At 37.4% G+C, this 12,183-nt stretch overlaps 1 protein-coding gene across 4 annotated transcripts in view; it reads left to right on the top strand.

The window, feature by feature from the left end:
* PDGFRL (platelet derived growth factor receptor like) overlaps positions 1 to 11,502 on the top strand; it is a 43,935-nt gene extending 32,433 nt beyond the window's left edge. For 3 of the 4 annotated variants that reach the window (XM_039542714.1, XM_039542715.1, XM_039542712.1), the window contains exons 3-6: positions 1,890 to 2,041; positions 4,986 to 5,279; positions 5,757 to 5,896; positions 10,298 to 11,496. In XM_039542714.1, coding sequence (XP_039398648.1) covers positions 1,890 to 2,041; positions 4,986 to 5,279; positions 5,757 to 5,896; positions 10,298 to 10,486 — 775 coding nt within the window. In that variant the 3' untranslated portion in view covers positions 10,487 to 11,496. Of the gene's footprint in view, positions 1 to 1,889; positions 2,042 to 4,985; positions 5,280 to 5,756; positions 5,897 to 10,297 lie in introns of all 4 variants that reach the window. The other variant, XM_039542716.1, reaches the window with a different exon arrangement.
* The last annotated feature ends 681 nt before the right edge of the window (positions 11,503 to 12,183 follow it).

Here is a 12,183-nt window from a genome sequence, read left to right as displayed (position 1 = left end):
AGGCACTGCAATAGAGTCTGACAGTTCATCTAGTTCCCAATAGCGGTCTACAACAATGAGAGAGTTTTTGTAGTTCATGGTGAAAAAGTCCATTCCTAATTTTCTTCAAGGTCTGTTGGGGATGCTGTGTATTTTCATTGTCTCTTTTTGCTGCTTGGCCTGCATTGCCCCACATGTATGAAAACAGCTCACCAGGTCTCTGAAATCCTTGGCCATGTTGTCCATTATACAGCATCTCTGGGTTTCTGGATTTGGACTTCTGTCTAGAATGGCTCTGATGTATTCTTGAAAGAGTTTCTGTTCTGTGTGATCTAGGTATTAGGATTCAACTGCCTTTATATAAGAAGCTGTCTTGAATGCTCATTTGATCTTAATAGTTCCAGTATTTTTGAGAATAAGATGGATCATCTCCTCTGAAGTTTGGCCATCCTGCCAGAACAATGGATGTGAGCATTTGTAAACCTTTGTCTTGGGTAGTTTGGTTTGTTCAATGACTTTGTCCATCTCCTGCCTTGAAACTGACACAGAAAGCATCAACCAAGTCAGTTGTGTTTTTCTATGTTTCTATTAGATTGAGTATCTCATTCTTGTTCAGTGGCCATATTTTCATGCTGCAAGACTGGTCTAGATAAGAATTCAGCTTTGCAAATCTTAGTCCCTTTCTTGTAGTATACATCTAAGCTGTTGGGTTCTGTAGACTTTCAGAAGTATTTGCTGAAGCTGTTTTGGGATCACCAGCAGTAGCATTTTTAAAAATGCTGTCTAGTGATTTATGGTCATTTTCTACTCCAATGGTGTCCCAACTTTGAACATACTGGATGAAATTTTCATGTGCACACTATTGCAAGACATTCCTTTTCCATTTGAGCATGTTCCATTGGTGATAGTAATCTTGATGCAAAAGTGTCACTTTTGTCAGTTTTGTAGGAGTGATGCCCCATGCACCATCTCACTGGCATCATCTCTCTTTGTTCACGTAGTGGTATTTCAGGATGGGGATAGTCAGTCAGCCTCTGACTCCTTGGTACATGTGATAGCTGCATCATGTTGAAGTAACCATGTGTAGGCTGCATCTTTGTCCAGTAGTCACCACAGGAGTTCACAAACACCTGAGATTCTTGGAAGAAGTATTGTCAGATAGCTTACAAATCCTAATAGTCTCTGAACTGATTATATCTTCAGGTATAGGCATCTGTTGCATTAGGGGGCCAGGTTGTAGCCCTTGGGAGGTCAGCAAGTGTCCCAAGTCTGGTACTGCAGTCAATCGCAATGCCATCTTATTTTTATGTCATTTTACATTTATTTGCCTGGCTTTTTCTAGTAGACAGATGAGGCTATGCTTATGATTATGATGTGCCACAGCCTCTGCTATGTGTCCCAGCATCCATATACCAGAATGTCATCAGATACCACTCTGATCCCTGCTAGTCCTGTTAGTATGTCTTGCTGGCAGTGTTGATATTCTTTTGCTTCAGGTTTGATCCCAAATGGCGTTCTCAAATGTCTGTTTGTTTTTGTTTCCCTTCCTTCTTTTTCTCACTCCTTTATTTACTTCCCCATTCCTCACCTCCCTCTAACCTTAACTTAAAACTAAAACCAATAATAGTAATAATACATATAACAAACAAAGTTTTGCCAGTTCTTCACCATGTGTTTGCGCTTACCTGTTATAACCTCATCCTCCACCCTTGAATTCAGTGGGACTACTCATTTTTTACAGGTATTTGCAGGATCAGGGGTTTATGATGCCCCTGTTAGGGGAAGGATGCGGTAAATAGCCAGTTACAGAATGAAAGAGAGAAAAGCAAAAACAAATAGAAATGAAGTGAGAAAATGTACGAAGTAGTATATGTGTGCTTGGCTGTGTTTTATGTCTCTCCTCTCCCTAGCATTAAGCAGCTTGACAGATATGGTCAGCTGATCCTTGCAAATTCTACTGCAGCAGACACTGGTGAATATAGCTGCTGGCTTCTTCTGTGTAATGGCTCCAGCTGCAAGAAGGATGAGTCTAAAACAGGCTCAACATACATCTTTTTCACAGGTAATGGATTCATTGGGTTTATAAACTGAAATGCCTGGGTTGTCTGTCCATAAGGCAGGATTAGGGATACATTACTGGTGGAATGAGCAGGAAATTAAGCAAAGAATTAACAATAATGTGATTTGTGTGTCTACTTCCCTGTGCTTTACTCTAAATATATACCCCAAACCATGTCTAGGGAAGCAGAAAGTGGATAGTTTGCAAAAATCAGATACAATATTCTAATTTTAGAATCTGCAATAAAACTTAAACAATGCAGGAGTGCTTCCCTTTTGTTTTATTTCCTTCTGAGAAAACTTCTGTGGGAGAAAATAAAGTAACATGTTAAGACACAGCTTCATGACGTCTAATGCAAATATGCTTTCCCCCCCAATGCATATTACATTCCCAGGGTGGAATCCTGGCCCCATTGAAGTCAGGATTTCACACAAGTTTTTTGCTTCTCACATATGAGCCTTATAAGATGCAGAGCCACTATTGTAAATATATGTACTAGCCCACAAAGCTTGAAGTTGATCGCTGCCCTAGTCCTTAGATATTTATGGTTTTTATTAGGGCTGTTGATTAATCGCAGTTAACTCATGCAATTAACTCAAAACTAATCTTGATTACAAAAATTAATCACAATCAGTTTTTTACTGGCACTGTTAAACAATAGAATACCAATGGAAATGTATTAAATATTTTGGATGTTTTTCTACATTGTCACATATATTGTATTCTGTGTTGTAATTGAAATCAAAGTGTGTTTTTTTTATTACAAATATTTGCACTGTAAAAATGATAAACAAAAGAAATAGTATTTTTCAATTCACCTCATAGGAGTACTGCAATCTTTGTCATGAAAGTGTAAGTTACAAATGTAGATTTTTTGTTGTTGTTACATAACTGCACTCAAAAACAAAACTGTGTAAAACTTCAGAGCCTGTAAGTCCACTCAATCCTATTTCTTGTTCAGCCAATTGCTAAGACAAACAAGTTCGTTTACATTTACAGGAGATAATGCTGCCCGCTTCTTATTTAAAATGTCACCAGAAAGTGAGAACAGGCATTTGCATTGCACTTTTGTAGCTGGTATTGTAAGGTATTTACATGCCCTATATGCTAAACATTTGTTTGCCCCTTCATGCTGCGGCCACCATTCCAGAGGACATGCTTCCATGATGATGACACTCGTTTAAAAAAAAAAAGCGTTAATTAAATTTGTGACTGAACTGCTTGGGGGAAAATTGTATGTCCCCTGCTCTGTTTTACCTGCATTCTGCCGTATATTTCATGTTATAGCAGTCTCGGATGATGACCCAGCACATGTTCATTTTAAGAACACTTTCACTGCAGATTTGACAATACACAAAGAAGGTACTAATGTGAGATGTCTAAAGATAGCTACAGCACTCAACCCAAGGTTTAAGGATCTGAAGTGCCATCCGAAATCTGAGAGGGACGAGGTGTGGAGCTTGCTTTCAGAAATCTTAAAAGAGCAACACTCCGATGCGGAAACTACAGAACCTGAACCACTAAAAAAGAAAAATCAGCCTTCTGCTGGTGGCATCTGACTCAGATAATGAAAATGAACATGTCTGTCCTCACTGCTTTGGATTGTTATTGAGCAGAACCCATCATCAGCATGGATGCATGTCCCCTGGAATGGGAATACAGTGCAAATACTTGTAATCAAAAATAAATAAGTAAATATAAAGTGAGCACTGTACACTTTTTGTATTCTGTGTTGTAATTGAAATGAATATATTTGAAAATGTAGAAAACATCCAAAATATTTAAATAAATGGTATTCTGTTGTTAACAGTGTGATTAATTGCGATTAATTTTTTTAATCGCTTGACAGCCCTAGTTTTTATGCAAGTCAAATAACAATCTAGTGTTATTACCTAGTACACTATTGGTGATTAAAGGAAATGGTTAATTTGTTCTTCTAATGGAAAACATTAAGAATGATAAAAACAAACTTTGCAGCCTGATTAGAGCTAAACTGTTTTTGGCTGGCAAATGCTTCAGTGTTACAGCATAAGATGACTAAGATAAGATTGTTTGTAATAAGGTTCAGAAATAAGTTGGAGCCATGGGATTATATGGAAGCCATTTATTGAAACAACCTTGGAACACTGACTTCTCCTTCTTTTCAAAAGGTTGGAATAATCAGATAAGCCACCTTACAACATACTGTGTTCAGGCTGGAAATATTAAGGTGTTTAAAAATTGCATTTATTAGCAATATGTCAACATATTAGAATACTGCTTGTTTTTGATAACCTAACAGCACTAAAATGTTTGAATTGTTTAGTTACTTAATTGTTTTAAAACTCTATGTATTTCAGTCTGTATCTACAATCTTAGGTATTTCCAAGGGACCTTCCAGCTGGTACCCAAGTACAATACAAAATCAAATGCTGTCAGAGGCCATAATAAAACTCCTGGTGTTTTTCTACTTTCCCCCTTTGTAAAAGGGTGGATGAATTTAAGTAGAGCCAGATAACTCATTAGGACTTTTTTGTGTAAGTCTGCATTGTTTCAAAACCTGATCCCAAAATTGGTGGTGGTATTTATTTTTTTAAAGATACAATCCCTCCCCCCATTTTATGAAACAGGCAAAGAAGGCTACATTTATTTGTTTTTAAATTTAGTGATTAAAGCCAAACTGCATATTACTTTGTTCAAGTCAGACATGTTTTTACTTTTTTAAAAAACAAGTCCATGGTGACAGATTTAATTAATTGTAACGTATGTTAAAATGATTGTTGCCAGATCCCTGGACACAGAAATAAATTAGTGCTAATGCAAAATCTGAACTTCATTATCGTTAGTAAATTTCTCCTCCCATAGGTTCATTTTTTATATATTATAAGATCATTTATATTTTTTTCTTCTATGAAATTCATAGACATCTTTTTAGCTAAATATTATATTGCATTACCTTCTTATATAGATAAAGGGGAGCTCTTTGTACCTACTTCCAGTTATTTCGAGATTGTCTACCTGAACCCAGATAAACCAGCAGTAATCCCTTGCAGAGTGACCATCCCATCAGCAAAAGTAACTCTGCATAGGGAGTTTCCAGCAGAAGAAATCAAAACAGATGGAACTAATCTTATCTATGATGTGAAGAAGGGTTTTATTTATCAACACCCCACCTCTGACCACAAAGGAGTGGTCTATTGTAGAGCAGAATCACGGGGAGCACCTCAGATTTCTATCAAGTATCAATTACTGTATGTGGAAGGTAAGATGAATGATTTCCATAGATTTACATTCAAGCCTATTTCTCTTGCTGGAGTTGCTTATGGGGCAAGATTTCAAATGTGAATTTGAAAAAACCAAACAAACTAATTGTAATTATGGAATTTTGCAAATTCAGTCTGATTTTTTTAAAATAAAAATGTACTTTTCAAATTGTCTGTTTGTAGAACATCTTGCCAGAATGTATGCTAATATAGGAAAGCATAAGGCTTATACTATTAAGTTAAAAACTAGGTGCACACTGGTAAGCCATTTTATTATGGCTGGATAGGAACCTGTGGTGCACAATAAATTCCGACAGCAATTGGCGCTAAAAAGGATAATAGAGAATGTGAAAGAGCCCAGATAAATCAAAGCAAAATTTGCCCACAGATAGTTTTGGTTGGTTGGGTTTTTTGTTAACGTTTTTATTGATTTTTGGACATTTATTTCCTTCCTTCCACCCACACCTTTCATTCAGTTCCTAGTGGTCCACCATCGACAACAATTGTGGCATCATCCAACAAAGCAGAAGGTGGTGACAACGTTAATGTTCTCTGTATAGTTCTTGGGGAACCAGACATAGAAGTAGAATTCAGTTGGAAGTACCCAGGGGAAGAGGTAAGACACACAATTCTAAGGGGAAGGTGCATTTTTTCTTAATAAGAGTAAACTCTCACAATACAACATTTTAAATACCAGTCAGTATTTTCTATCTGAGTAAGGCAAGGTGGATCCGAGTGCATTGTCCGGCTCTCTAGTAGCAGGGTCACATCAGGAGGAAGCAACATACTATCTGGTTGATTTTTTTTTCAGCCCATTTTCCTCACTGAGGGCCAGAAGTTACTTGTAAAAATGCCCACTAACCTGAGAGCTGTATCTGGGCTAGTAAAATCAAGCTGGGTGAGGTATGACGGGAAACAGTGAATGCTTACCAGGCCACCAGCTTCTCTCAGACAAGAAGTGATTTATCTCTGGCTTAAATTCTCTTGATGAGTCGTCATTCTCCTTTTGGGGAAAAATTTAAGATATGGTGAAGTATAGTTGCATCGAGAGTTCTTTGCTATTCTTGGTCTGTTGTATTGGACTATATCAAATGCTTCTATGAGGGGCTACCATTGAAGAGCCATTTGGAAACTTTGGTGGTGGTGGTGGTTCTCACGTGGAGCATATTACATGTTTGTGCCGTTTACTGTGAGGTTCCATTCAACAAACTCACTCTGATCTCTGTAGTTCTAGCATTGGAGGCTATTCATGTTATCAGTAAGTACTCTTCCCCTTCTGTACCACACTGACAGTCGACAATAGCTTTTCACTTGCAAACCTGCCCTTGGTTTGAACTTCAGGTGGCAGGATGTTCTGGCAGTAATTTCCTCCACTGGTCTTACCACCCTGGCCATGAGGCCAAGGAGTTAAACGCAGTTGGTACATAATTGTAAACGATCCTGATGCCTCTCTGGCATGATCAGTATGTGATGAATTTAAGCTTCTATAAGGAAAAATAAAGTTTTCTCCCAAGAAAACATCCTAAATATAAGCAGCTTCAGTGCTAGGCATAGTTTGCAGATTGACAAATACATGAATTTATCACTCTTGCTGTATATGGGCAGTCATGGTCAGCATGCATCCATGTATCTACTGCAACAAACAGTTTTGCTTACAGCAGTTATATCTGGAGCTGGAAGGGAACAATCCTGTTGTCAGTTTTCTGCCCAAGCAGAATGAATATTATAGATGTGTCTAAGTAGCTCTTATGATTTAGGTTGCATTGAGTTTTACACTTATAGCAGTGTTAACAATGTATGATATTGTCTTAGTTAAATATTTAGTAACTTTTGGCAAAGGAAATATTTTAAGTACAACCTTTTTTAATTGTTTTCATTGAGTTCTTTCTTTCTTCTTTTGAGAACCCCAGTCCTTACAACCTCCAGTGTTTTCAGGGCTAGTGCAGTTAATTTTCTAGTTTAACAGTGTTTGTCCCATGATTTGAGATATCCTGTGTTTTCTGAAAGAAAAAGCCACCAGAATGGTTGAGTTCCATCAGTTCTCTCCTCCTACCAGCCTGTCACAGTTTCTGCAAAGCATAGAGGCTATTAAGAGAGAGGGCATATTGGACTCAGATCAGGGGAGTTGAGAGAGATTGTGAGGCCACAGAAAAGAAGTGGGGCTCAACCCTGCTTCTCAGAGTCCTCATTTCTTCAACCACCTTTCTTCCATCTACATGACTGCTGCCTCATGAATCTTTTATAAATCGGTACTGATCTATATTGACCTTCATACAAAGTTGAATGGGGAGAAAGGGCAGAATGTGGAGGAGCAGGTGACTGGGGGGAAGATGTGCTGGGGAAGGGTACTGAGAGGATAATATCAGCATCAATAGCTGTCCAGGTTGAGAAATAGCTAATAAAATAACTGGAAAAGTCTTCCAAACTAAAACTTGATTGGATTTGAGTTAAGGTTGCTCTAGTACAAATCCAACAACCAAAGAATGTGAATGATAGCTGGCTTATCTGGTGTTTTCCTTGATTTTTTTGTAATTGTATTTGTGGAATTTGCACTTGGGCAACCGTAAGTGCTCATCAACACTTAAAACTTCTATCTGTTTGTATTTCTCAGGGATGTAATATTTTTGCTAACAAGTGAGTAGGAGATAGTTCTTAATGAAGAGACTCAAGTAGGCTTGGAAGCATTAGATTTTTATCAGTAAATGTCAGTAAACATTGATTTCACCATTCACACACAAACTGACAAAAATATTTCCATCAATAATACTTTTCCTATCTGGAAATTTTAATTAAGAAATGCTGCTTGAGAACTGATTTAAGGATTTTTACTTTGTAGATTTTGAATGTGATGTTGACAGTTTGGGTGTTAATGGTTATAGGGCTTTTAACTCTTCTAATCTCAATACCTACTGTCATTAAATGTTTGATCCCCTCATTGTCTGACTCCATAAATTCCCACAACTGTGGAAATTTAAAATCAATAAAAACTAAAAAACAAACAAACAAACATGAAAATAAACATTGCTACTATCTGCTGAAATTATTACAAAAATCAAATTCTGCCAACCCTACTTACAGTATTTTCCAGTTGAGATTATTCATTTTGCAATGTTATTGCTGATCTAAGAATCTGCCAGTTAGTAGTTAACAGGTGATGTGCTGGCTCTTAAGCTAATAATTAATGACTGGCTTGATTGACTTGTTGCGAATAGCCTGGATAACTGACTAGAGTACACAACTTCTTAGACACTGGCTCATTTTCCTGAGCATAAATGCAGATTGGACTCTTTGGATAATGTACTGGTCGTTGCACTCCGTGACAGTTGCCTTTTTGCAAACTTTCTCCTATTAAACTAATCTGAAGGTGAATATGATGTCCCGAGGTCCTGTATAAATAATCTTAGCATTTGTAAATGGCTACTAAATTAACACTAGAAAGACACTGTCTATTCTTAATCTACGTAACGTGTCTGTCTTTCCTTCCAAAGGTGCCTCACTCTTATGGAAGAGAGAAGCATACAGTTTAAACATGTTTGGGTTTAATTTTCATTTCCTTTTTGGCATAAATATACTGCAGAGCTTGAAAATATTTTCATTTCCTACCAGGTTCATCCTGGTTGCTAAGGGAGCACAAGCCAACATGGTTAAAGTTTTGTTTCCCAGCATTGTGGATGCAAGCTTATAGACATTTACATTGTAATCCAACAGCAGGATCTCTCTGTATTGAACCCCCTTCCCCCCCCCCACATGTAAATTGGTTCGAGAAACTTGTATTTTCAGTTCTTTACATCAAATTTTGCACATAAACATTTGGGTCAATTTCTGCCATGTCTCTAACCTCATTGGATGGTGGGGGTTGGGGTGAGAATCGAGGGAAATTCTATCTTGAAAAATCAGAATGTTAAAGGATTTTTTTGTACGCCAGTGTCCCCTATCAGATCAGTGAAATGGCTTTCCAACTCTCAGCTGTCTGTTCCCATGTATCTAAACATTCTTGCTTACATTTTAGATTGAATATATCAGAAACAGCTTAATGGAAGGCAACATAATAACTCTTTTTGATAGTATACTCTGCTGTCTAGAAAGTTCTTCATGAATACTGTTTCAGCTGTAAAATTAACACAAGGGTCATCTCTACACTACAAAAATGGTGGCAGTCTAACTAGACTGTAACAGTTTTATCCTGTTTGGATAGAACAAATCCACAGCCACATTAGTGAACCAAGCTTTCACCCTAGTAGATTCCAAGTCTAAAACATGATTCTCTAAGATAGGTATCGTATCTGTTCACACAGGCATGGAAAAAGCATTATCGTAAGTGAGCCACAACCATGATCTGACTGATATAAATGTGGCTGTTTTCATAGTTTAGATAAGGCCAAAGTTGTAAATGTACTGGATCACCCAAATAGTCCAAACTTGCGTACCTGGGGATGAAAGTCTTCCTAGCCTTATCTAGCACAAGAGGGTACAAATAGCTGTGTTAACCCTTAAAGTGAAGGTATGAATGCAGAGGGAGAACATGCAGTTTGGTTGTGGCTTCAAGAGGAGACAAGATTAAACTCAAAGTGAATGTAAAACCGGGATTTCTAAATGGAAAAGCTAAGATGAATACAACAGTAGTGATCAACCATGCCTGTAGCTTTTATTGTAGGAAAATTGCTGTAATGACTGCCAAACACCCTCAGCCTCCTCACTTCATTAATCCGACTTTCAGAATAGACTCGTATGTCTGAGCATTTGTTTTGGGTTTTGAAATGAAATACTGTTAACAATATACACCTCTACCCCAATATAACGTGACTCGATATAACACACTAAAGCAGAGCTCCGGGCGGGCGGGGCTGCACACTCCGGCAGATCAAAGCAAGTTTGATATAACGCAGTTTCACCTATAATGCAGTAAGGTTTTTTTGGCTGTTGAGGACAGCGTTGTATTGGGGTAGAGGTGTACTGTCACTAAATAGTGTCTGCAGAATTATACATCATTTCCTTTATGTGGGTGTTTTTAAAACAGCATGAAAGGCCTGTGATTATCCAAGATTCTTGGAGGCTGATCAACAGAGGAATTGGGCATACCACAAGAATCTCCAAGAGTGTTATTGCCATTGAAGATTTCGAAACCATTGATGCTGGCAACTATATTTGTACAGCTCAGAACCTACGAGGACAAACCACAGTAGCCACCCGTGTTGACCTGACCTGATATGTGGAGTCTGTGGACACAGAATGAACAAACAGTATGTTATTGGACACATTAACCCTTTAGTTTCATTTTATTCAATCTGAGGTGGAGGTTTCTGTTAATATCTCTCTCCTCATGTCCTTACGTTCCACTTCCATTACAGAGCAGTAGTCCAGGGCTGAGATCCTAATGCTTACCAATACGCAAGAGAATTGGATTGAAACCATATATTAAACCTCTGTAGCCTGATTATGCATGTGGCTACCAAGTGCTCCTAATACAGTGATAAATTTTTGTCAGGGAGAGTCTATATACAAATAACTTTTATGTTAGGTAAATATAACTACTTGTAAAAATGTTGATTTTTGCATTATTTTCATGAATGCTGAGAGGAGGATATAAAATAACTTTTTAAGTAGACCCACCAGCGTAGATATATTTTCTTCTTTGTCTTGGTGGTGATTTTAACACATTGTACATGTAAAAAATATTAAAACTTAGTCATGATTCACTTCTTATAGAAAACTAGTCACCAGTGATTACTCTTCTCTGGTTTGGTAGACCTCTATTAAATTTCTTTACTGAATAGTGACAAAGTTGTATAAGTGTGTGGTTTTACTGTTTACTCTCATACCTGAGAGATGGTTAGGATTGAGTACCTGCAAACTTTAAATTGTGGTAGCACTAAACATTTTGTAAAGGGAGGTACTTCAAAAAAAATAATTAAAAGGTAAAATATCTTGCTCTTGCCCCAATGTAGTTAGTTTTAAAATGCTCACTCTCTTTAGCATGGGAGTTTAATTATTGCTACATAGTTGAGAGATGACTTAGCATTTATAAGCACTCTTTCACAGGAGAATATAAGCAGAACACATTGATTTACAGTACTGATTGAGAAAAGATCCTGTATCGGCCAGGTTAGTAACTACCTTGACTGTATTAAGTGAATTTACTCCAATCTTAATATAAATGAAACACCTGAATCAAAAATGTACTAAATTACCCAGGTATACAGATTGTTTAGAGAGAGAAGCTGCTAAGCTTCTCACTATGGAATGAGTTGCCAAAAATCAGGCTGTATAATATAATAGAAAAAAGAAACAGCCAACGTTAGGTTATCCCATCCTAATCAATACTGAGGGTTATGATGTTCAAGAGTGACATTTCAATAGCTGGTGCCTTCCTCGGAGCTCACACAGACTGATATAAAGCTCAAACCGGCAACACAAGAACAACCCAGTAACATAACTGATTACAGTTGATCAGGATTAACCAAGAATTGCATTAAACAAACATTTAATCAGCAAGAATATAATTGCTTGTACAGTGGAAAAGCCCACCCCTTAACAAGAAATAAAAATCATCACTATAGGATAATTAACAGCAGATTCAGTCAGAGGGAAGGATAGGACATTTCAGTTAAACAGTAGTGCTTTGCTTTTTCAGTCAGTGAACAGCAGGAAGGAAACCATCAACTGCCTGAAGAAGAGGAGCTCTGTGTAAACTCCAAAGCGTGTTTCTTTTACCAACAGAAGTTGGTCCAATAAAATATATGATCTCTCCCACCTTGTCTCTCTAGTAACATTGATGGCTACTGCCATATTGGAAGACTAGTCATACCTGTAAATTGGACATTAATATTACAAACAAAATACCATTAAATACAAAAATTGGACCGTACAACTCAATTCACTATCTCAGAGAGGCTAGTGCATAAG

The sequence above is a fragment of the Mauremys reevesii genome, linkage group 5, assembly GCF_016161935.1.
Source record: "Mauremys reevesii isolate NIE-2019 linkage group 5, ASM1616193v1, whole genome shotgun sequence".
NCBI lineage: Eukaryota > Metazoa > Chordata > Testudines > Geoemydidae > Mauremys > Mauremys reevesii.
This window is presented reverse-complemented; position numbering and strand designations above follow the sequence as displayed.